Raw genomic sequence first — 26,975 nt, 5'->3', positions numbered from 1 at the left:
CTGACACACCGGTGTCAATGTGTTCTTTTTTCCATTTCCAGGAGTGTATTACGTAATCGCTCCCCTATACAAGTCCTAGAAGTTTGTAACGGGAATTTCCGAACATAGTGTATAAATGACGTGTTCGATATCTTTGGTAGATCCGTGAGGAATTTCGCGGATGATGCTGTTTTGGGTAGGAATGTTGCAACCCCAGAAAATTGTATCGAAGTCAAGTGTCCTGCTCAAGGTCGACGGTTGCCGCAGGAAATCTAAGATGCGCTCAGAAGAAATACAGGTAGAAAGACCGCGCAGCAATCGGTGGAAACTGCGATTATTGTTCGATTACCCAATTAGAGAGTAATCACGGAGAATATTAACAACCATGAATTGTGTGTCATTTGAGTGTGCATCCCATGTGACAAACTGAAACAAGATTAGATTAGATTAGATTAGTTTTTCGTTCCATAGAGCCGTGCTGAGGAGATCCTCGTGAATGTGGAACATGTCAGTTTCTTTTTCAAGCAGAAATAACAATACGAATAGTATGAGTATATACAATAAATCATTTATAATTTATAAAAAACAGCTACCAGCCACATGTATGGTATAAAAAGGTTTATTATCTTCAGACCATGACCGGTTTCGGATTTTTCTTTACAAATCCATTATCATATGGCAGCTACAAGCATTCTAAGTTGGACCTAGTTTTGTTTTTGTTATTCGTTTGCTGCACTGGGAAAGGAAAGAAATATTTTTGTTGTCATATCGGTAATGGTATTTTTACAAAAGATTTACTTCTTTTACAAAATCTTATTGCTCATGAGATAGTTTTCTGTTTTAAACTTAGTAAACGTGCAGGTTATTGTACTTACGAGATATGTAGTTCTACCTGACGAAATATTCGTGCGTTTATGTTTTCGAGCGCAAGCTTAATACACTTTTCAATATGCACTATGTGAGTGCTATTCCAGTCAATGGACATCACTTTCAACCTCATCATCTTAATTACACACGCAGCACACACGAAAAACGTTTACAAAACGTGGCCCAGCTTCATATTACAAACGAGAACAATATTTGCAAAGAGCTTACAGTCATAACGATGTTAACTTACAGTTGCTGTATAGTCGATATGGATACAGTAAAATATCTGTGGCTGGTAGCTGTTTTTTATAAATTATACACCTTAGTACAACAGCCACGTTTCTCAACATGTCGACTTTCGACTAAATAGCGATTAAATCATTTGTTTCTATTAAAAAATAAACAGTATGGATTTCGCAGAAAGAAACGCAGATGCAACACTTCGTTTGGAGAATTACGAGGAAACGTAATTTACCTATTACAGCGCTATGTTACTATGTCACTTTTGATTTATTTTGTAGTACTGCTCGCCAACTGGGACCCTTACCAGGTACAATCAAGAGGAATCAGACAATATGCAAAGAAGAGCAGCATGTTTTGTCACTGGTTACAAGAATTGCAAACATAAGCGTGTTGCGTGGATGCTCATCAAATTACAGCAGGATGCTGACGACAGCGCACAGGTTTCCGGTTAAAAATATCGAGATTATATGCTACAAGAAGAGTAAGGCATCACATTCACCCATAAACAACGCTCGAAATGTTAATGATACAAACGTAGTGTATACTTTTGTTCATACGGCACCAATAAACTATTTTCGTGCTTCATTTACTAATGGAACAGAAAATTAGAGAATTAGTAATGGTACCCTTAGTACGCTTTCTGACACACACTAAGTTGCCATGAGAAGTATAAAAGTAAACGTGCAACTCTGTCACTCTTAGCGTCATCTGTGAAATATGACTTGAGAAATGTACATTTCCTAACGTCAAAATATGATCATGTGGAAACGAGATTTATCTCAAGGAAATAAGAATGATAGAATTTTAATATTAACTAATCTCGAATTACCTACCGAGCCGTTGTTGTTTTCGTTGTTACTGTTGTGGTCTTCATTCCACCATTAATTTGACGTAATTCTCCAAGCTAGATTATTCTCTGCAACTCCGTTCATTTCTGCATAACGATATTATCCTACATCCATTTCGACCTGCTCACTGTGTTAGAAATTTGCTTCAATTTCTGTTCCGCCCCCCCCCCCCCCCATTTCTTTCCATTACTAAGAACCAAGAAACTGATCATTCGTTGATGTCTTAGAATGTGGCTCATCAGCCCATACCTTCTTTCAAGTGGTAGCATAAATTTCTTTTTGCTCAAATCGATTCAGTACCTCCTTTTTTACTATTCGCTCTAGTCATCTAATCTTCAGCATTATTCTGTAGCACCACATTTCGAAAGCTTCTTCGTCCGCGTTTTACTTTCAAACAAAGCTGTACTGCAGACAAATACCTTCGGAGAAGAAGTTAGGAATTTACACCTTTTTCAGAAATACATTTCTAGATTTCCAGTGCACATTTCATACCGTATGTATTTTAGCCATGATCAGTTATTTTACTGTCCCAATAGTAAGACTCATCAGTAACGTATGGCGCCTCATTTCCCAGTCGAGTTCTGTCACGATCGCCTGGGACGAAATTTCATTTCCCTCGTTTTACTTCTGTCGATGCCCACCTTATAATCTCTGTTCAAGTCACTGTCCATTCGGTTTAACTGACTCTGACAGAGTTAGAATGATATCGGCAGAGCTCATCGTTTATATTTCTTCTTTCTGAAGTTTAATACCCTTTTCTCGATGGATTCTTTCACAACTTGTTGAAGGTTACATTCAATAATATCTGGGACTGGACAAACTCTATCTCATTCCTTTCTTTTGTTTCATTTTCATCAGCATTTGCAACTGCAGTCTGATTTCTGGACCAAGTATGACAATCGTTTTGATGAAATATTCACACACGTTTCCAGTTTCCCATCTTCTGATGGTGAACAGAACGAAAGTTGTCGAACATTGTATCAGAAACAAGCTATCACTTCTCTAACTTGGGCAATTTCGTCTTTCAACGTCGCTGAGAAAGACAACCTGCTGAATTTACACTTCATAACCACCTCATTTCTGAATGATTACTGAAAAACACATACATCGTTACGCTACTCAGATACTTCTCAGTGCGGAACAACTGTACTCAGACACAATCATGTACTCAGTTATCTACGATTAGATTCCCCCGTTCACAAAAGAGGTTCCGACACATCAGCTGCGACGAGTAGAAGGGGAGAATGCCTCCCACATGTGCGGTCTTGGAGCCTCAGTAACAGCTGCGTAGGCGGGCTGAGTCGGCATCTCCGTTAGGAACCCCTCTGTTTGCCTTCCATTCACTCTCGCTGAGGACTCAGCGTTTTTTAATTGGCTCCTCGGAGGTACGAGGGAGGGGGCGGCTGGGAGGCTCGGAATATTTACAGCCACTGGCATTTCTCTGGAAGTGAGGCTCGTTGCTTCTACTGACTTAATTTACAGCCTACTTGACCTTAGACGTAATACAGGGTGATTCAAAAAGAATACCACAAATTTAGGAATTTAAAACTCTGCAACGACAAAAGGCAGAGCTAAGCACTATCTGTCGGCGAATTAAGGGAGCTATAAAGTTTCATTTAGTTGTACATTTGTTCGCTTGAGGCGCTGTTGACTAGGCGTCAGTGTCAGTTTATGCTAAGATGGCGACCGCTCAACAGAAAGCTTTTTGTGTTATTGAGTAAGGCAGAAGTGAATCGACGACAGTTGTTCAGCGTTCATTTCGAATGAAGTATGGTGTTAAACCTCCTGATAGGTGGTGTATTAAATGTTGGTATAAACAGTTTACAGGGAATGGGTGTTTGTGCAAAGGGAAAAGTTCTGGACGGCCGAGAACGAGTGATGAAAATGTAGCACGCATCCAGCAAGCATTTGTTCGCAACCCAGGAAAATCGACTCGCAGAGCTAGCAGAGAGCTGCAAATTCCACAATCAACTGTATGGAGAGTCCTACGAAAAAGGTTAGTTATGAAACCTGAACGTCAACTACCGGAGGCGATGGATCGGCCGCCAGGCAGCCCGTGACAGAGCACTTCATCACTGGCCTCCAAGAAGCCCTGATCTTACCCCCTGCGATTTTTTCTTATGGGGGTATGTTAAGGATATGGTGTTTCGGCCACCTCTCCCAGCCACCATTGATGATTTGAAACGAGAAATAACAGCAGCTATCCAAACTGTTACGCCTGATATGCTACAGAGAGTGTGGAACGAGTTGGAGTATCGGGTGGATATTGCTCGAGTGTCTGGAGGGGGCCATATTGAACATCTCTGAACTTGTTTTTGAGTGAAAAAAAACCTTTTTAAATAATCTTTGTAATGATGTATAACAGAAGGTTATATTATGTTTCTTTCATTAAATACTCATTTTTAAAGTTGTGGTATTCTTTTTGAATCACCCTGTACTATCTTAACGTTGTGTGTTATGCACATAAATAGAAGGTAAGCAAAATAAGACGACTCGGAAAATATTTCGTACACCTTAAGACAGACAACCAAGCATACTTTGTCCACATCTAGGCGAGCGGATTAAATTAGGCTGCCCACATTGAAGCGTATGAAATATATTCTGGGCAAGTTCAGTGTCTTTTACGCTGAACTTTGTAATACTAATCCAGTACTACGAATAGTACTAACCATAGTTACTAGTATTCACGCAGTTAGTCACTCTATTGCTTCTAGCAGACAAAAAATAACAAATTGTATGGCATTCAGGAAGGACTACCAAATGTCACGAGCTTTCTGCTACGATAATTCAGGACAACGTCATCTATTGTCCCTCAGGTGTGAGAAGTGTTTCTTAGTGAATAAACGTATCTCGATTTTTCTTGCCTCCTGAGATCCTTTACAGTGCTCGACCTTTCAACAACTTCCTGCGTATTCGTCTCAAACGTCTTAACAGTAGTCTGTGTGGTACTTTCGTATGTAAAGTAGTTGCGAAATTACAGCACGGAGACGTTACGAAGTCATGCACGTCCATATTCTATCAGAGATTATGACTGTGATGAAGGAACATTATAAACTATGCTGTTTCCATTAGATGGCAGGTAATTCAGCCTACCTCTTTCTACTCTTGCATCAATGAGCGCTCGTTTCCATACACGCACTAAATGTCTAGCCGCTTCATGGTCAAAGCTCTTGTAGCACATTATGGTCTAAACGGTTCCATTGAACCTGGTGTTCCAAAACTGTTGTATGAACATCCCCTGACCGCTAATGTGGTTCATCTCTTAGGACGGCCACACGCTCGCGGATAAGCAGAAAAATGGACGCAGAGATTTGACGTTCAATGTGCTGACTATCACAAGTGGCTCAGTAAATCCGTTCGCGCTCTCGACTGGTGCTTGAATGGTGACGAAAACCATTTCGGCTAGCTCCTGAAATGGATCAGAGCGTCGTGCTTCGACTTAGCCGAAATCACACAGTCTGAAACCCAGAACGCCAGTCCCGTCTACATTTAGAGAAATAACAGGTTTATACAATGCAATCAGTAATTAATGTGCCGGTCACTGTGGCCGAGTGGTTCTAGGCCCTTCAGTCCGGAACTGGACGACTGCTACGGTCGCAGGTTCGAATCCTGCCTCGGGTATGGATGTGTGTGATGTCCTTAGGTTAGTTAGGTTTAAGTAGTTCCAAGTTATAGGGGACTGATGACCGCAGATGTTAAGTCCCATAGTGCTCAGAGCCATTTGAACCATTTTGTAATTAATGTAACAATATCAGTTGCTTTATAGCTCACCCACTGTGTATTTCGAGACACATGTTATGAACTTCTAGTTAGTTTTCCTTTCAGGAATTACCTCCCCTTACTGCCTGTTCACCGTCTGTTGTTTTGTCATTATTTTATGTCGTTTCAGTGTACCACATGCTCTATTGATTGCAAAACGTTAGAATTCGAATGTTGGTGTCAAGTAAATTGTGCTATCAACACTCAACCGCACCCACTGGAGTCAAAATACAAATCAGATCCGCACTCATGTGATACTTACATTTTAATATTGCGTAAAGCACGAGGGTGTTGCTGTTGTTGGGTGCGCTGGCTTCCACGCCGAAATTCAGTTAACGTAAACGTCTGGTACCAGGCCAATGAGATTCCGTCAAATGAACAGCTTTCGTGGTCTTTAGTGACGCAGCCCCTTTTCTTGTTCTGTTACAGGTACACCAGAGAAGGAATGTGAGCCCAGGCGAGATGCTGCTGCAGATTATGGTGTGCTGCCTACTGCAGGGACACTCCGAGACGCGCGACAGTGAGTACTACACTGTGTGCGTGTGTGTGTGTGTGTGTGTGTGTGTGTCTGTGTGTGTGTGTGTGTGCGTGCGTGTGTGTGTGTGTGTCTGTGTGTGTGTGTGTGTGTGTGTGTGTGTCTGTGTGTGTGTGTGTGTGCGTGCGTGTGTGTGTGTGTGTCTGTCTGTGTGTGTGTGTGTGTGTGTGTGTGTGTGTGTGGTGTGTGTGTGTGCGTGTGTGTGTGTGTGGTGTGTGTGTGTGTGTGTGGTGTGTGTGTGTGTGTGTGTGTGTGGTGTGTGTGTGTGTGTGTTTGTGTGTGTGTGTGTGTGTATGTGTGTGTGGTGTGTGTGTGTGTGTGTGTGTGTGTGTGTATGTGTCTGTGTGCTGTGTGTTAGAGAGAGAGAGAGAGAGAGAGAGAGAGAAGGAGACAGAGAGAGGGAGAGAGAGAGAGAGAGATGGAGGAGATGGAGAGAGCGAGTCTGTGTGTGCCTAAGAAACGTTTCACGGGTTGTATCAGGAGATAATACGGGTCAAAATTATAAAAATAGTCCACCGAGTACGGAAACAACTACTTGTTGGTTATGGCCCCTTATGTGCTGTAACAGCCATATGTCTCTTGTCTTGCTGGAGATGCTCAGTGTGAGCCTACGTCTCTCTCTGTACGCATCATCCCTCTCCCCTTCTCTATCCATCTCTTCCATCTCTCTTTCAGTCCATCTGCTGCCCCCTCACCCTGTACATCTCCTCCTCAATCCTTACTCTAATACCGACGCTCCCTTCGCTCTGTCTATCTACTCCTCATCCTTCCGTCTGTCCATTTCCTTTACCTCCTCTGTCTGCACATCTCCTCCTCTTTCTGCCTGTCTCTGCCTCCGTCTCTCTCCATCTCTTCCTCTTTCCTTTATCTCTGCATCTTACCCTCTCCCCTCCGTGTGTCCATTCCCCCTCCACCACTCTCTGCCCATCTCCTCATCCCACATATCTGTGTTCATCTCCTCTTCCTCCTAGCTGTCCACTTTCTGCTCCTCCTCCTCCTCCTCCCCCCTTTCTCTTTATACGTTATCATTCTAACGGTATTTCTTGCCAGATTGCAACTAGTATGTGTACCAAATTTATCAGGAATCGTTCGAGGGGTTCAGAATGAATTTTTTACTCTCGCCTTTAACCGGGTGCTCACATCTGAAATTTACTTCACATATAATTAACGTATTATACACTTAACTGCACATATACTCGTATTTCACCTGTATCTGTAGCAAATTTCGCCCTGCAGTTTCATATTAATACTGTTTAATGTTAATGACTTCATATCTCCTGAACTATGTGCTGTAGATGATACAACTTATCCGGCGCAGTGGCTAATGTTAGCGAAATTTGTTTTGAATAGAGTAAGTGGTAAAGAAGTAATGAATCAAAACGTCGTGCTTGATTGGCAATTCATCAACCATCTCATTGTTAATGGCGCCATATATCCTCCAATATATGTCGTAAACTGATAATTTTTTTTTCGTACAATGAGTGGCATGTGACCACTGTCTTCATATATGTCATCAATACATTTTAGCAGTAAAGATGAACCACATGGAAGCATCGTACTTCATACTCCAGTTTTACTGCATGAACAGCGAAACAGCAGTAAGCGATAATCTTTTTACCTTTCTTCATTTTGTGTGGGTTTTCAATAAGAAGAAGTTTCGTAACGATTTGAAAGTATGCGTTAAGGTATTTGCAAGTCGCTAAGTGCTCTCATTCTCAAATACCGCTTAATTGAAGTATGGCTGTTCGCGCGCTGTGGGCTACACTGCTTTCTCACCCCCACCTCTCTAATACATAGGTAGTTCTCACTCCCCACAGCGATTCTTTCCAGGTAGTGAGTGAAATCCGTACCTACACTCCTGGAAATTGAAATAAGAACACCGTGAATTCATTGTCCCAGGAAGGGGAAACTTTATTGACACATTCCTGGGGTCAGATACATCACATGATCACACTGACAGAACCACAGGCACGTAGACACAGGCAACAGAGCATGCACAATGTCGGCACTAGTACAGTGTATATCCACCTTTCGCAGCAATGCAGGCTGCTATTCTCCCATGGAGACGATCGTAGAGATGCTGGATGTAGTCCTGTGGAACGGCTTGCCCTGCCATTTCCACCTGGCGCCTCAGTTGGACCAGCGTTCGTGCTGGACGTGCAGACCGCGTGAGACGACGCTTCACCCAGTCCCAAACATGCTCAATGGGGGACAGATCCGGAGATCTTGCTGGCCAGGGTAGTTGACTTACACCTTCTAGAGCACGTTGGGTGGCACGGGATACATGCGGACGTGCATTGTCCTGTTGGAACAGCAAGTTCCCTTGCCGGTCTAGGAATGGTAGAACGATGGGTTCGATGACGCTTTGGATGTACCGTGCACTATTCAGTGTCCCCTCGACGATCGTCAGTGGTGTACGGCCAGTGTAGGAGATCGCTCCCCACACCATGAAGCCGGGTGTTGGCCCTGTGTGCCTCGGTCGTATGCAGTCCTGATTGTGGCGCTCACCTGCACGGCGCCAAACACGCATACGACCATCATTGGCACCAAGGCAGAAGCGACTCTCATCGCTGAAGACGACACGTCTCCATTCGTCCTTCCATTCACGCCTGTCGCGACACCACTGGAGGCGGGCTGCACGATGTTGGGGCGTGAGCGGAAGACGGCCTAACGGTGTGCGGGACCGTAGCCCAGCTTCATGGAGACGGTTGCGAATGGTCCTCGCCGATACCCCAGGAGCAACAGTGTCCCTAATTTGCTGGGAAGTGGCGGTGCGGTCCCCTACGGCACTGCGTAGGATCCTACGGTCTTGGCGTGCATCCGTGCGTCGCTGCGGTCCGGTCCCAGGTCGACGGGCACGTGCACCTTCCGCCGACCACTGGCGACAACATCGATGTACTGTGGAGACCTCACGCCCCACGTGTTGAGCAATTCGGCGGTACGTCCACCTGGCCTCCCGCATGCCCACTATACGCCCTCGCTCAAAGTCCGTCAACTGCACATACGGTTCACGTCCACGCTGTCGCGGCATGCTACCAGTGTTAAAGACTGCGATGGAGCTCCGTATGCCACGGCAAACTGGCTGACACTGACGGCGGCGGTGCACAAATGCTGCGCAGCTAGCGCCATTCGACGGCCAACACCGCGGTTCCTGGTGTGTCCGCTGTGCCGTGCGTGTGATCATTGCTTGTACAGCCCTCTCGCAGTGTCCGGAGCAAGTATGGTGGGTCTGACACACTGGTGTCAATGTGTTCTTTTTTCCATTTCCAGGAGTGTATATACGTACGGGTGGTCTCAAAAGTCCGAGAACATTTGTAAATTCAATACTCCTCGGAATAATGTATGTAGGGAGGTAAAACTTGACACACGTGCTTGAAATAACATGGGGTTTTGCTGAAATCAGAAAAGTGTACAAAATGATCAACAGAATGCGCCTCATACCCTGCGAAAGCAGAAAATAGCGAAACAACTGTCTTTTGGCCAAGACAACTTTCCAGAATGAGATTGTCACTCTGCAGCGCAGTGTGGGCTGATAGGAAACTTCCTGGCAGATTAAAACTGTGTGCCCGACCGAGACTCGAACTCGGGACTTTTGCCTTTCGCGGGCAAGTGCTCTACCATCTGAGCTACCGAAGCACGACTCACGCCCGGTCCTCACAGCTTTACTTCTGCCAGTATCTCGTCTCTTACCTTCCAAACTTTACAGAAGCTCTCCTGAGAACCTGGCAGAACTAGCACTCCTGAAAGAAAGGATACTGTGGGGACATGGCTTAGCCACAGCCTGGGGGATGTTTCCAGAGTGAGATTTTCACTCTGCAGCGGAGTGTGCGCTGATATGAAACTTCCTGGCAGATTAAAACTGTAGCTCAGATGGTAGAGCACTTGCCCGCGAAAGCCAAATGTCCCGAGTTCGACTCTCGGTCGGGCACACAGTTTTAATCTGCCAGGAAGTTTCAAAGACAACTTTGTTTGCAACAAATGCTTAACTTGTCGGCCGTCATTCATCAACAATACTTGTTTCGAGGAACGATGTTATGAACAGCACTGTACAGCATATCAGCAGGTTTGGTGAGAAACAGCCGTAGGATGTTGCATACCTGATTAGATCGGACGACCGTGGTAGACTTGCTACTCCAGGTAACGTCGCAACCAATAATCAAACGGATTGAGGTCTGCGGAGCATGGAGGTCAAGCATGAGGGACGTGTGCTCAGCATGGGATTAACACGATATGCGCAGAATATGTTTCACCCGTGTATTTATATGAAGTGGAGCGCCAGCCAGCTTGAAAGCCGTACCTTCCAGTAGGAGTGAGACAGCCAGACTAGGGATTACCTGACTCCGTCTCTCACTGCTGCTCATTTTATACAAGATTCTCATGCGGCGTAACTAACAAGGGAACCTTCCCATCGCACCCCCCTCAGATTTAGTTATGTTGGCACAGTGGATAGGCCTTGAAAAACTGAACACAGATCAATTGGGAAAACAGGAAGAAGTGGTGTGGAACTATGAAAAAAATAAGCAAAATATACAAACTGAGTAGTCCATGCGCAACACAGTCAACATCAAGGAGCGTCTGAGCTCAGGAGCGTCGTGGTCCCGTAGTTAGCGTGAGCAGCTGCGGAACGAGAGGTCCTTGGTTCAAGTCTTCCTTCGAGTGAAAAATTTACTTCCTTTATTTTCGCAAAGTTATGATCTGTCCGTTCGTTCATTGACGTCTCTGTTCACTGTAATAAGTTTAGTGTCTGTATTTTGCGACCGCACCGCGAAATCGCGTGATTAGTAGACGAAAGGACGTGCCTCTCCAATGGGAACCGAAAACATTTGATCGCAAGGTCATAGGTCAACCGATTCCTCCACAGGAAAACACATCTGATATACTCGATACGACACTGGTGACGGCATGTGCGTCACATGACAGGGATATGTTGTCGACCCACCTAATTTGTACACTTGGCGAATGGGTAAAAAGATTATTCTGCCTTGCCTGATTTAGGTTTTCTTGTGGATGTGATAATCACTCCCAAAAAAGTGATGAAAACATAAGAGTTTGTCACATAAACTGCAACAAATAAATGCAACAGTTTCACAGTCGCACAGTTTTCCCTGTGCTCTGTCAAAACATATGTTTTCAACGTTTTCAAATATTTCCGTGTGTAGACCGTCAAATGCTGCATATGTCCAAGCAAACCTGAACATGTCCTGTAATTTTGGAGAGCGAAGTTGATTATGTGTGAGTGCCTGAACTTTGATAATTGTCTGATAATAAAAACTTAATCTTTTCACTCGAGGGTAGACTTGAAACACGGACCTCTCGTTCCGCAGCTGCTCACGCTAACCACGGAACCACGGCGCTCCTGATCTCATACTGTCCTTGATGTTGCTTATCTTGCGCATGGACTACTCAGTTTGTATATTTTGCATATTTCTTTCATAGTTCCACAGAACTTCTTCCTGTTTTCTCGATTGATCTGTGTTCAGTTTTTCAAGGCCTATCCACTGTGCCAACTTATAACTAAATCTGAGGGGGGTGCGATTGGGAGGTTCCCTTGTAAGGTGTGCCATTTGTTGGGCAGTTTTTGCAATAGTTTTGGGTTTCAATAGCACACAAGTAATTTCATGCAACTTTTACCTGCCTATGTACATTATTTCGTTAATAAGACCATTTTCAAATATTTACGGACTTTCGGGACACCTCGTACATGCATACGTATCTTCCCTATTTGTGGAAAATTTGAGTGTAGTCATTTCAGGATTACGTTTACTGGGTACGGAGCAAGAGGTGGAATCACTGTTCTATACACGTAAAGTTGTCATTTCAATATCATTTTTATTGGGTCATACGCCACTACTGTCAAATCTGCACAAATTAACATTCACTAAGTTACAACGACATGATCCACACTCACCCTAATCTAAGTGGTCTCTGAATTCAGTGATATGCAAGCAATAGGGCGGAATGTTAAGTTGCTCTTGGAATTACCGATTTCGTACAACACTCTGATACCCATGCCACATATGGACTGAGTAACAACTACTATTCTAACATCATCTATTCAAAACGAATTTCCGGGTCCCCCTCTGATTTTGGCGGGAACAACATAGCAAACTAGCACACGATATTATAGTGTCGGGTAGGGTTGTACGCAAGCAGGCACAAATACGCACAAATAAAACACAAAAATGATATACATCCTATTAACTCCGTCACACGAGCACTGGCAAAAGCTTCACACTAACGATCGTATCCAATGACTAACCGACCACAACATTTCATTAACATCTTGTCATTGCAAATAAATATAGTCACCATCTTTGATGGTTCTGGGATAATATCAAATCTTCACTCGAAAAGCACGCAGTCCCTACTATTTGTTTCCACAAGGACGATTGTCAGCTCATCCTTTGTGCAATCAAGTCCACGCTGGATCTTGCAAATCAGTGACTCGAAATTACTCTCCATCTGTGATTTTTCTTGGATTTTATCTCATAAATTCACACGCAAAACTGAATTTAATTTAGAATACTGGTGGCTATTTCTCCGAACTGTATGGAACACGTGACAGCTTGGAGATAAAGACCAACAAAGAAGAATTTTATCAAATTAACTAACTTCGTATCCAAAATTCGTTAAAGATTACACACTATACAGTAAGTCGAAGAGGAAGTAGATGACGAAGACATGGAGATGCGATACGAGAGAGGCATGTGTTCCGTCATCCATTGAAGCTAATGGTAAACACTGCGCCCCGCGTAAATGCTGACGTTCGATAGCTGTAAAGTCATCCTCGATGTAGAATTAACGTGTGCGTTGTCTCGCACAATCCAGACGCGGCGAATGCGTTCCACTTCCCTGGACAAAGGGGGCCGCTAGTCGGCTCGTGCGGGACGGCCTAATACTAGCACGTCTATTGTAAACGCTGCAGAGAAAACGAAAACACTATCTGTGTGGCGCGCACCTGTGATCAAACAACTCTATTGTCTCTCTGATCGCGTTGCCTAATACGGTGCAGCACGCGTTTAGCAAACCATGACAGAGCGGCATAGTTGTGTCAAAGGTGTCCCCATAATTACCTTGTTCTGACACCAGCAGAAATTCAGAGAAATGCACTGAAGAGGCAGAGAAACTGGTACACCTGTATAATACCCTGTAAGGTCCCCTCGAGCACGCAGAGGGGCCGCAACAAGTCGTAGCATGGACTCGACTAATGTCTGAAGTAGTGCTGGAGGGATGTCCATAAATCCGTAAGAGTGGATGGAGATCTCTTCTGAACAGCAAGTTGCAGCGCATCCAATATATGCACAATAAAATTAATGTCAGGGGAGTTTAGTGGACAGTGGAAGTGTTTAAACTCTGAAGAGTATTCCCGAGCCGCTCTGTAGCAATTCTCGACGTGTGAGGTGTCGCATTGTCCTGCTGGAATTCCAAAGTCTGTTGGAATGCACAATGGACAGGTGATCAGACAGGATCCTTATGTACGTGTCACCTTGCAGAGTCGTATATAGACGTATCAGTGGTCCCATATCACTCAAACAGTACACGCCCGACATCATTACTGAGCCTCCAGCAACTTCAACAGCCTCCTGCAGATATGGAAGGTCCATGGATTCATGAGGTTGTCTCCATACCCGTAGACGTCCACCAGCTCGATACGATTTGAAATGAGACCTGTCCGACCAGGCAACACGTTTCCAATCATCAACAATCCAAGGTCGGTATGACGGGCCCAGGCGAAGCTTAAAGCTTTGTGTCGTGAAGTCATTAAGGATAAACGAGCGGGCTTTCGGCCCTCAAAGCCCATATCGATGATGTTTCGTTGAATGGCTCGCACGCCGACACTTGCCCCAGCCTTGAAATCTGCTGCAAATTGGGTAGCACTTATGTTGAACGATTCTCTTCAGTTCCTGCAGTATCTTTTCCCGGCCGCAGCGATGTCTGAGATCTGATATTTTACCGGATTCCTGACATTCACGGTTGTTGTTGTTGTTGTGGTCTTCAGTCCTGAGACTGGTTTGATGCAGCTCTCCATGCTACTCTATCCTGTGCAAGCTTCTTCATCTCCCAGTACCTACTGAAACCTACATCCTTCTGAATCTGCTTAGTGTATTCATCTCTGGGTCTCCCCCTACGATTTTTACCCTCCACGATGCCCTCCAATACTAAATTGGTGACCCCTTGATGCCTCAGAACATGTCCTACCAACCGATCCCTTCTTCTGGTCAAGTTGTGCCACAAACTTCTCTTCTCCCCAATCCTATTCAATACTTCCTCATTAGTTATGTGATCTATCCATCTAATCTACAGCATTCTTCTGTAGCGCCACGTTTGGTAAGCTTCTATTCTCTTCTTGTCTGAACTATTTCTCGCAAATGTCTCACTTCAAAACGCGACTACAGCCCATATAAATACTTTCAGAAGCGACTGCCTGACACTTGAATCTATACTCGATCTTAACAAAGCTCTATCTTTAGAAACGCTTTCCTTGCCATTGCCAGTCTACTTTTTATATCCTCTCTACTTCGACCATCATCAGTTATTTTGCTCCCCAAATAGCAAAACTCCTTTACTACTTTAAGTGTCTCATTTCCTAATCTAATTCCCTCAGCATCATCCGACTTAATTCGACTACATTCCATTATCCTCGTTTTGCTTCAGTTGATGTTCATCTTATATCCTCCTTTCAAGACACTGTCCATTCCATTCAACTGCTCTTCCAAGTCCTTTGCTGTCTCTGACAGAATTACAATGTCATCGGCGAACCTCAAAGTTTTTATTTCTTCTCCATGGATTTTAATACCTACCCCGAATTTTTCTTTTGTTTCCTTTACTGCTTGCTCAATATACAGATAGAATAACATCGGGGAGAGGCTACAACCCTGTCTTACTCCCTTCCCAACCACTGCTTCCCTTTCATGTCCCTCGACTCTTATAACTGCCATCTGGTTTCTGTACAAATTGTAAATAGTAAATTCACGGTACACTAGTGAAATGGTCGTACGGGAAAATACCCACTTCATCGCTGCCTCGGAGATACTGTGTGCCATCTCGCGTGCGCCGACCATAACACCACGTTCAAACACACTTAAATCTCGATTACATGCTACTGTAGCAGTAATAAGCGATGTAACAGTAGCACCAGACGCTTGTTGTCTTGTGTAGGCGTTGCCGACCGCAGCGTTGCCTTCTGCCTGTTTACATGTCTCTGTATTTGAATACGCATGCCTATACCAGTTTCTTTAGAGATTCATTGTATTACGGAATAGTTGTTCCAGGTGATAGTTATAAGTCAAATGTCTGGAAACAGCATCGCAGACAGATTACCGAGAAAACAGACAGACACATCCAGTAAGGTATGAGCGACAAACATCAACAGGAAGACAGCCCATCACACTGCCCATGCTCGATGCAAGTAGAAGTCCCTTTAGACTAACATGTATTTATATTCTTTCACATGTTTTCTCAGAATATTCTGCTAGTTTTCACTAATACTATACCCTTCAGGACTATGCAACACATTTGGTTTTAAACATTCTCGCATTCTCGATGATTATATCACTTTCCAAACTGAGGACGAGCTTCTCTTTTGCAACGTATTCTTTGGGAAGAGCATTAATTGCACTTATTCTCTAGAATCTGTTACTATAAACTGTTGCCACTACACTTGTGAGAATAGCGTTTGATGTAGAAGGTAATGGATACAATGCTACTACCGTTTCTGAATTATATTTTAATGTAATGCCAGACGTCTCACAGTGGCGCAGGTAGTTATGTGTCAAATTAGTGACCCATAGGTAGCAGTTGCGACCTACAATTTACTAATTACGGCTGCAGAAAGAATTTTCACTCTGCATTGTAGTCTACGCTGATATGAAACTCACTGGCAGATGAAAACTCTTTGCTACTCGAACCCGATACCTTAGCCTTTCACTGGCAAGTTGTCTACAAACTGAGATACCGAGCACGATTCGCAACTGGTGTCTTAGGATATGAGGTGCTGACGTAAGTGAAGCTGGGAGGACGGCTTCACAGTCATGCTCGGGTAGCTCAGCTGGTAGAGCACTTGACCACGAAAGGCAAAGTTGCCGAATTCGAGTTGCGGTCTGGCAACCAGTTCTAATCTGTCAGAAAGTTTCAAATAAATTACTAGTTGTACAAATTTTCCTTCAGAATATTGAAGAAGCGAATGGAGAACCAAATTCGGAATTTTTCGTTTTCGGAAAAGTGACAGCAGATTCGCCGAGCACGTATTTCTGGACTCGAAACATCTGCCGGCTGCCACCAGTTCCTACGTATTGTTTCATACTCTTCTGGATCTTCGCAACATATCTACAAGGATTATATATTACGAAGGGTGTAATACTGCAAGTAGTAACACAGAGCTTAGAAATTGATTTCGAAGCGAAAAACATTCTACACGTTCGGTGTCTAGTTCTACTAAAGTGCACATTTTTATTTATTCTTTTAAGTTTGTATTCCCCTGTTTTGGCTGAAAGACGGTTATTATATGTCTTCATTTTTAATTTTCGGTGTTATTGCATAAGGTCTCAGTTGCTTTAAACTTGTGCTTCAACTAAATTGTTCTTGCGTTGTTGAACATTGTTACGGGACAAAGCAAACCTATATGATAATCAGAGAATACATAAAGTTTCACATGGCTTGAGTAGAAGGAGATGGCTATGGATGCATGGATGATTATGCTATAGATAGTCACACATATAGGATGATTATCCATAATTAAAAGTGAAGCAGTGCATAAATATCGAGACATCAGTTGCAAGCTAGTGCGAGATTAGAGTTGTTCATGTGTGCCTTTCTTACTTGTGGACAATTCAAGTGTAATCATTTCAGAATTGCATTTACTGGGTACGGGGTAGTGGATTGAATTGCTGTTTTACACACGTGAAATTGTCATTTAAATATCACTTTTATAGGGCCTCACGCCCCTACTCTTAGTTATACACAAATTAACATCCATTAAGATACAAGGACGTGATGCACACTTCGTCCAATCTAAATTTTCTCTGAATTCATTGATATGCAGGGAATCGGACGGAATGCTACGTTGCTCTTGGGATTGCAGTTCTCTTACGACACTCTCATACCCTTGTCAAAGATGGACTGAGTATCAACCACTATTTTAACATAATCTATTCAAAACGAATTTCGGGATCCCCCTCTGAATTTGGCGAGAGCAAACTTGTAAACTAGGAGGCGAACTTATAGTGGTGGTTGGGTGGGGCGAGGGGGGCGGGTGGGCGGGGGCGGGTGGTTGAGCTATACGCAAGCAAACACAGTAATGGTATACATCCTTCTACGTCCGTCACACGAACACTCGCAAAAACTACAATGAATTTCTGCAAGAACGATCCTATCCGGTGAGGAACCGACCACAAGATTTCATTAAAGTCTTGTAATTGCTAATAAATTTACTCACCATCTTTGACCGTTCTTGGATAGTACCTAATTTTCACTCTAAACGCACGTAATTCGTACTCTGTGTTTCCACAAGGACGATCGTTATCTCATCGATTGTGCAGCCAAGTCCACGTAGGATTTTTCCAAACTACTTACTATCTTTCATCGTCCTTGGATTTTATTTTGTAATTTGACACGCAAAACGTAACTGAAATTAATTTAGGGTGCTACTGACTATTTCTACGAGCAGTATTTGACACGTGGTAGCGTAGAGACGAAGACCAACGAAGGAAAAATAAATCAAATTAACTAGCTTCATATACGAATTTCGTTAAATATTTCACAATATTCACACGTCCAATACCTAAATTGAAAATACAGTGAGGAAATGATTACTCTTTGTCACATAGTTACAACCACTTGATTGAAGATTGCACAAAGGGAGAAACCCTTACTACCAATAAAAATCTTACAGATTCTGGAAGTCGATAAAAATAAAATAATTAAACGGTCTTTGAGGAATCGACTGAGAAACCATAGTGGACGCTGAAAGCACCACAGGAGTTGCGACTTAAGACTGGATTGCAAAGTTGTTCGTGCTCACGTTGGAATAGTGAATTCTAACTATCCAATGTACTCAGAAAACTATGAAGGAAAATAAAAGGTGGGTGTAATGTAAGCCTAACTGCTATGATGCTGGAAAAGAACGGATTAGTGACGTAGTCTACGATATACCTCATCCGTTTGTTAAATTAACAAACTGCTTGACGGAGACCAGACAGGTTCCGTCCATAATCTCAGCCTCCAGGAGCCTGACTGACGAAAATAGCAGAGCAACCTGAATGGTCACTCTGCTCATCCCTGAAGGGGAAGGAAGACTTGCAACCAATCCCTGCATACTTTCCTAGTGCTGGCGCAGAGTTAGGCTAACACCAAACCAAACAAAACATGCATCCCTGCATTACAGCTGTCCTATTCACAGAATTACAAATGTGTGAAGTCATTCTAACATTTAAGAGGAACGTAAACAGGAACAAGTAGAGGATGTATGTTAATACGTAATCAGATAAACAAAATGGTGTACACTTCTTCACCAGACCTTCACCGTACCGGAGCAAATATTTACAAAGACCAATCTGTCATTACTAATAAAGTAATTCTGGACGCCTTGAGATAACGTAATGGGACTGAACAGCCAGTACCGTCTCACCAATATTAAGTATAGACGGAATGACTGACAGGTGAAGGTAACAGACAGAAGGAAAAAGTAACTCGGAGGTAGATGGGAAAGATACGGGAGATGTGATAAGAGAGAGGCATGTGCTCCATCATTAATTCGAGCTACAGCGCTGCGCCTCTCGTAAATGCCGAGGTTCGATTGCCCTCGTGTCGTTCTCAATGCAGAATTCAAGTGTGCACTCTCCCGTACAGGACAGACGCGGCGAATGCGTACCACTTCCCTGGACAAAGGGGGCTCATACCCCGCTGGTCGGCTCGTGTGGGACGGCCTAGTATACGCATATCCATTGTGAATGCTGCAGAGAAAACGAAAACACGTTGCGTGTGCCGCGCACCGGTGATCACACAACTCTATTGTCTCTTTGATGACGTCCCCTAATACGATGCAGCATCCATTAGCAAGCCATGAGAGAACTGCATACTGGTGTCAAAGACGTCCACACCATTACCGTCGTAACAAAGTCAGTTAGTGAAAACCGTAATCATCAATGCAGATTTGTGTGATACCTTTAATTAGTCTTCGCAGTGGTATTTGTGGCGCTATTGCAGGTTTCCTCGGCTGCTATTCGTCTCTTTAATCGCATTACACCGATCATATAGTGCGTTAAAGACTTGGGCTTAATATTGCACTGCATTCTTTACCCTAATACACTCCTGGATATTGAAATAAGAACACCGTGAATTCATTGACCCAGGAAGGGGAAACTTTATTGACACATTCCTGGGGTCAGATACATCACATGATCACACTGACAGAACCACAGGCACATAGACACAGGCAACAGAGCATGCACAATGTCGGCACTAGTACAGTGTATATCCACCTTTCGCAGCAATGCAGGCTGCTATTCTCCCATGGAGACGATCGTAGAGATGCTGGATGTAGTCCTGTGGAACGGCTTGCCATGCCATTTCCACCTGGCGCCTCAGTTGGACCAGCGTTCGTGCTGGACGTGCAGACCGCGTGAGACGACGCTTCATCCAGTCCCAAACATGCTCAATGGGGGACAGATCCGGAGATCTTGCTGGCCAGGGTAGTTGACTTACACCTTCTAGAGCACGTTGTGTGGCACGGGATACATGCGGACGTGCATTGTCCTGTTGGAACAGCAAGTTCCCTTGCCGGTCTAGGAATGGTAGAACGATGGGTTCGATGACGGTTTGGATGTACCGTGCACTATTCAGTGTCCCCTCGACGATCACCAGTGGTGTACGGCCAGTGTAGGAGATCGCTCCCCACACCATGATGCCGGGTGTTGGTCCTGTGTGCCTCGGTCTTATGCAGTCCTGATTGTGGCGCTCACCTGCACGGCGCCAAACACGCATACGACCATCATTGGCACTAAGGCAGAAGCGACTCTCATCGCTGAAGACGACACGTCTCCATTCGTCCCTCCATTCACACCTGTCGCGACACCACTGGAGGCGGGCTGCACGATGTTGGGGCGTGAGCGGAAGACGACCTAACGGTGTGTGGGACCGTAGCGCAGCTTCATGGAGACGGTTGCGAATGGTCCTCGCCGATACCCCACAGTGTCCCTAATTTGCTGGGAAGTGGCGGTGCGGTCCCCTACGGCACTGCGTAGGATCCTACGGTCTTGGCGTGAATCCGTGCGTCGCTGCGGTCCGGTCCCAGGTCGACGGGCACGTGCACCTTCCGCCGACCACTGGCGACAACATCGATGTACTGTGGAGACCTCACGCCCCACGTGTTGAGCAATTCGGCGGTACGTCCACCCGGCCTCCCGCATGCCCACTATACGCCCTCGCTCAAAGTCCGTCAACTGCACATACGGTTCACGTCCACGCTGTCGCGGCATGCTACCAGTGTTAAAGACTGCGATGGAGCTCCGTATGCCACGGCAAACTGGCTGACACTGACGGCGGCGGTGCACAAATGCTGCGCAGCTAGCGGCATTCGACGGCCAACACCGCGGTTCCTGGTGTGTCCGCTGTGCCGTGCGTGTGATCATTGCCTGTACAGCCCTCTCGCAGTGTCCGGAGCAAGTATGGTGGGTCTGACACACCGGTGTCAATGTGTTCTTTTTTCCATTTCCAGGAGTGTAGTTGATGTACCTTAGTTCAATTGGCTCTAAGCACTATGAAACTTAACATGTGAGGTCGTCAGTCCCCTAGACTTAGAACTACTTAAACCTAACGAACCTAAGGACAGCGCGCACTTTCATTCCCGAGGCAGCATTCGAACCTGCGACCGTAGCAGCAGTGCAGTTCCAGACTGAAGCGCCTACAACTGCTCGGTCACATTGGCCCACGCGCTGTCTTACGTCCACTAGTTTGTGGAACGAACATCAATATCGTGTACGGTTTGACTATTTCATTGGTTCTCCGTAAAATACTTTATACATTATGAATTAAAATACACGCAACGCTAGTGAAATATTATGCAACATTTATTATTAATTTCACAAGCCGGTTTTTGGCTGTTGCGCCATCGCTAGATACAATGATATCCTTTTACCATATGATGGTGCGACAGCCGAAAACCGATTTGTGTAATAAATAATAAATATTATAGAATATTTCACCAGAGTTGTGTGGGTTTTGAGTCATAATTAACATCGAGTGTTGTGAATTGAGAAATAGAACTGCATCTCCTTCATTTTTTGGAACGGTGTAAGGTTTCGAATGAGGGATTAATGGGAACAAGAAGCTAAATATGCACAGACATGCCCAGCGATGTAAATCATAAAACAGAGAATTAGAAATGCAGATAAGGAATTGACTTAATTTTATCCTTTGTCTGCAGTGTTTCTTCCGTGACGGTGTTACTTTCGTAATAATAAAGAACAACTGGCTTGAGCCACAAATCGTGATTTTCTTGAAATGCGCCTGAAGATGAGTCCCTAGTGCTCTAAATGCATCGTGCACTTAAATAGAATCACGGTTTGCGGCTTAAGGCGGTTTTTCTTTATTAGTAAACAATTAACGTTCCCCTTGTGACGAATAACAGATATTTTGAATGATTTAAATAATATGTAAACCTGAATTGAAACGCAACACTTCGTGGTTTCGATTAGAGCGCCATTAACACTGCGAAATCTCGCAGGGATGGGGACCAGAATTAACAAGGGAAAGGGAAAGAGAAAGAGAGAGAGAGAGAGAGAGAGAGAGAGAGAGAGAGAGATGGAGAGAAACAGATCGAGAAAGCTTTGTTCAATCGTTTCTCATTTTTTCCTTTAAACACCGCAACAATCAATTTTGAAGTTTCAGTTACTCTTTTTCTTCTACTGAGCCACCTAATATATTTGATTGCATACTTGAACGTCTTTAACTCGATCCCCTCTCGTCCAACTTCCGTCCTTCGAATAGAATCGTGTGGGATCCAGCCCACTCGTGTCTTATACGGTTACTAGGTAGCTGTTTTCTTGGATAGCTGGAGAACATACAAGCAAATCATGTTAATAAAGTTCATTACAGCAACTCAATTGACAATACTTAACCCTCCAGTTACCAAGCTTTTTCACACCTCTACTTTACCAAGTGGGGTATTTAGACTACCCCAATAGAGTTTTGTGTTTTAATGTAATATTTCTTCTCAGATTTCGTTATTTCCATTGAATGGGTTTATTTACATACAAGCAAATCATGTTAATGAAGTTCATTACAGCAACTCAACTGACAATACTTAACCCTCCAGTTACCAAGCTTTTTCACACCTCTACTTTACCAAGCGGGGTATTTGGACTACCCGAATAGAGTTTTGTGTTTTAATGTAATATTTGTTCTCAGATTTCGTTATTTCCATTGAATGGGTTTATTTAGTATTGAAAACCTGCTTTTCAGGTTATTAAAAGTATTTAATCAGATCACAGATACAAAGTACACTCAATTCAGTACACAACGAACAGAAAATTAATGCTCTATGTGTCTCTACAGTCATTGCAGTAAAATAAGACAAGACTTTTTTCAACTTTTCAGGCAAGTACATTTTTGCTCTGCATGCTCTTCACACTAACAGTTTCTTCTCTGTGTGTATTACAAATAGGTTTCTTGCACGTTACACAACAAAATTATGTTTTCCGATCTTCGTTTCACTTGCAATCTTGACATCGTTGTGGCGTTGGTAACTTGGTCTGGATCACTGCTGTAGGAATTTCAGTACCACAAGCTTTCAGTACTTCTTGTACATCTTCATGAAGACCGTTGATATTTTTGGCTCTTTCTTCCATGTTGCCTTTGCTGTCCTAATGCCAGTTCAGTCATGGAGAGTTTACGTCGGCTTCGGTTATTCTTCTGCCATCCAGGAAATCTTTGAGTTTTCAGAATGTATGCATTCAGTGTTGCAATAGCTATCATTTCCATGAAGATTCTTAGTGGCCACCGCTTCGTTCCTCTAACACAACTTCATTCTCTTGTCATTTTGTCCCCATTATCTACAGCACCTTTGGTTTTGTTGTAGTGCAGTATGATTTCGGATTTGTGTTCACTTTCTTCACCACTCACTTGTCTCTCATTATGCTGAGTAGAGAGCAGTATTACTGCCTTTCCCTTCTTTGGAACATAGGAAACTAGGGTCAAGTCATTTGTGAAACCAAACATTGAAGAGTGAACTTCTCTCTTTCTGTTAGGCAAGAATTCCTTCCGAAACTCTTATTGGAACGCAAGGTACCAACCACTGTCGTGTTTCATTTTAGAAGTTCAGCAGCCAATGGAAAACTTGACCATTATTCAGAGATGGTTCCATCAGATCCAAAACAACTCTCTGTCCTTGATTCACTTCCCGAGTATTAACCACCATTCCTGTGTAAATTTGGATCCGTAATAAGTAAGATGTCTTTACATCAGCACAAACTAAAATTTTAATGTCATACTTGCCAGGCTTGCTCTTCATATAAACTCTAAAAGGGCCGTTTCCTCGGTACGTTACTAATAGTTCATCAATAGTCACGTATTTATAAGGATAGAAGTTCATGCACAAGTTAGATAGAAATTTGTCGAACACTACCCTGATGGCTTGTACCTTGTCCTTGGTTTCTTCAGCCCTCTGTGCTCTTTTGACTTTGTTGTCAAATCACAAGAGTTGCATTGCATACAAAAATCGGTTTCTTGACATGGATGCAGAGAAGAATGGTTGCCGAAAGGCAACATTACCTCCACACAGTTTGGAAGCACTTGTGCGATGTCCATGAGATCGACCAGCTTCTATTAGAACTGCTAATACAGTGCACACTTCAGTTGTATTTATATCTCTCCATGTCGTTTTGTTCGAATAATGAGCTGCTTTCCACAAAGAAATTACTCGCTTTGCTTCCCTGTTCGTTTCTTCTACAATGAAGCTCACGATTTCCGGTGAGATAAATAATAAGAATGCCTCTGTTATTGTTTTGATTGCTTTTCCATCTTTCACTGGGCCAGGTGTTACGTTCAAAATGTTGTGACGTCGACGCCGCCCACCTTTCGATGGTTCACTAGAAAATTGTAGTCCACTTCTAGAAACAAACAAACATCCAGTGTCTTTGTCTTCTTCTTCTTCACCATCATAATCTTCTTCTTCGTCTACTACTTGTTGACGTGAATGTGTAGTGTCTTCTGATGTTTCATCATCAGCTTCATATGATGCTATGATATGGTTTTTGTCCAGAGATTCCATATATTCATTCAGTTCATAATCAATGTCCCATTCATTTTCATCGTCACTGACTTCAGAATTGTATAGAATTTCCATTAACTCTTCGCTAGAAAGTCCTTTGGACATCCTTAGTTGCAGATGAATACTGTCTCCTGTAATGTCAGCTCAACAGTGAAAGTTAAATTCAACTCAACAACAGTAACCAGCAACAATAACTAACATTCGATCTATGGCAAAATTCAACAAAGAAGATGAATGACAGGTATATTTCCCAAAATCTTCTTTTTCTACAAATAAGAAAATAAGACGTTTCATACCAAGTGGGGTAGTCTCACAATCCCAACAATAAATGACTTGGATAACAATGACAAAGCCAAAAAGATCAGACAGTCGTGAGTGTGAATGCAACGTCAATCATTTTAGTACAAAGTCATGAAACCACAGGCATGTCGCCCTGCAGATAACATTATTATAGGGAAAAAAATCAACCTGGAGTAGTCAGAATACCCCGCTTGGTAATGCGAGGGTTAACTTTCGTTTCTACAGGATGCGTCGCAAGTAGTTGATGACATGCAAATAATCAATGTCCTTTGATATTAATTTCCATGCAAGCTAAATCACACAAGTTCATAAATCATAGCTGTCGTTAATATCACTGCGGCTCTTGTAGTGCGGCTCCTCTAGTGCCAGTCTTCTAGTCCTCTCTTCTAGTGCGACTCTTTTACTGCGGCCGAGGCTAGATGGCGCTTCCCTTTTGTTCTCATCGTGTAGAGGCCGGTATTGTCGTGGTGACGTCCCAGTCAACGTGCTACTGGCTGACACCGTCTCACAGCCCTCTCTGCCGTATTGTTCTTGATCTTCGTCCTGGTGCTTGTCGTTATGCCGGAACAAGTCGCATTGTTGATTTAGGGCTACAAGGTCAGTACACAAATCGGGAGAAATAATGAAACTTTCTGGCAGATTAAAACTGTGTGCCCGACCGAGACTCGAACTCGGGACCTTTGCCTTTCGCGGGCAAGTGCTCTGTAAGTTTCATATCAGCGCACACTCCGCTGCAGAGTGAAAATCTCATTCTGGAAACATCCCCCAGGCTGTGGCTAAGCCATGTCTCCGCTATATCTTTTCTTTCAGGAGTGGTAGTTCTGCAAGGTTCGCAGGAGAGCTTCTGTACAGTTTGGAAGGTAGGAGACGAGATACTGGCAGAAGTAAAGCTGTGAGTACCGGGCGTGTGTCGTGCTTCGGTAGCTCAGATGGTAGAGCACTTGCCCGCGAAAGGCAAAGGTCCCGAGTTCGAGTCTCGGTCGGGCACACAGTTTTAATCTGCCAGAAAGTTTCATATCATCGCACACTCCGCTGCAGAGTGAAAATCGCATTCGGGAGAAATAATGTTTTCTGATTGACACACCTGCTCTAGCAGTCCCTCCCACGATATTTCAGAGCGACAGAGTAATCTCAGACTATCGTGAACGACGAGTGATGCATTCCATCGTGACTGATGTGTCCAAACTAAGAAAATTTGAAGCAGAGCGCAGCCGCAGCACGAGCATTATGAAGTCTGGTTTGCAGTCGAAGAATCGAGGACTACATAACTCTCAGAAAAGTGCGACGTGATATTATGCCATTGCTCCGATCCCTTCCTGTGCAGCATGGAGGACCGCGGAGCAAACTGAAATCCCCTGCCAGCGGGGTCTCCACCTGCGACCGTCGCAGTTACCTGGATCCGCCTCACCTGCAAACGACAGCAGAAAGCGAGGTGCGGCGCACACGGCCATCCAGAGCACTTCACCCGCTGCTGCTGTGAGCGCGTCCAAGTTGCCCCCAATTCACGGCATCTTCAAGCACTACTCGCTAACTTCTGGCGCAATACAGAACTTCCGCAGGTGGAACTTTGGTTGGGTGCTGCTGCCGATCGTGCATCTATGTCGAAATACCGGCAGCCGGATGGAACTTTCTGCAATCCCCCCACCCCCCCCTTCCGCCCTTCACCCATCCCCACCACAGCATATGCCAGGGCTGTCAGCGCACCGCCGTGCAAATGCTGTTACGCCTCACGATAACAGAGAACTCAAAGGGACGTGCTTGTTGTCAACAAATTTATGCCTATAACTTGAAAAAATATATAAATTCAACATTCTTTTTGAACTGAATGAAATATACGGCATTTGAACAAAAATGATAACCTTAAAGGTTACCTACATTATGCCCTCAAGGTCACTGGTCGTTGGGGCTCAGTTCGAAACGCGTTTCATCGCTGAAGACAATTCTACACTCCTGGAAATGGAAAAAAGAACACATAGACACCGGTGTGTCAGACCCACCATACTTGCTCCGGACACTGCGAGAGGGCTGTACAAGCAATGATCACACGCACGGCACAGCGGACACACCAGGAACCGCGGTGTTGGCCGTCGAATGGCGCTAGCTGCGCAGCATTTGTGCACCGCCGCCGTCAGTGTCAGCCAGTTTGCCGTGGCATACGGAGCTCCATCGCAGTCTTTAA

At 44.1% G+C, this 26,975-nt stretch overlaps 1 protein-coding gene across 1 annotated transcript in view; it reads left to right on the top strand.

The window, feature by feature from the left end:
- LOC126141542 (irregular chiasm C-roughest protein-like) overlaps positions 1-26,975 on the top strand; it is a 501,974-nt gene that overhangs the window by 183,724 nt on the left and 291,275 nt on the right. Inside the window, exon 2 of the mRNA XM_049915255.1 lies at positions 6,126-6,216. Within this exon, the coding sequence (XP_049771212.1) occupies positions 6,159-6,216 (58 nt within the window). The 5' untranslated portion in view covers positions 6,126-6,158. The remainder of the gene's footprint in view (positions 1-6,125; positions 6,217-26,975) is intronic.

This window comes from Schistocerca cancellata, unplaced genomic scaffold (genome assembly GCF_023864275.1).
Source record: "Schistocerca cancellata isolate TAMUIC-IGC-003103 unplaced genomic scaffold, iqSchCanc2.1 HiC_scaffold_718, whole genome shotgun sequence".
In the NCBI taxonomy this organism is placed as follows: domain Eukaryota; kingdom Metazoa; phylum Arthropoda; class Insecta; order Orthoptera; family Acrididae; genus Schistocerca; species Schistocerca cancellata.
This window is presented reverse-complemented; position numbering and strand designations above follow the sequence as displayed.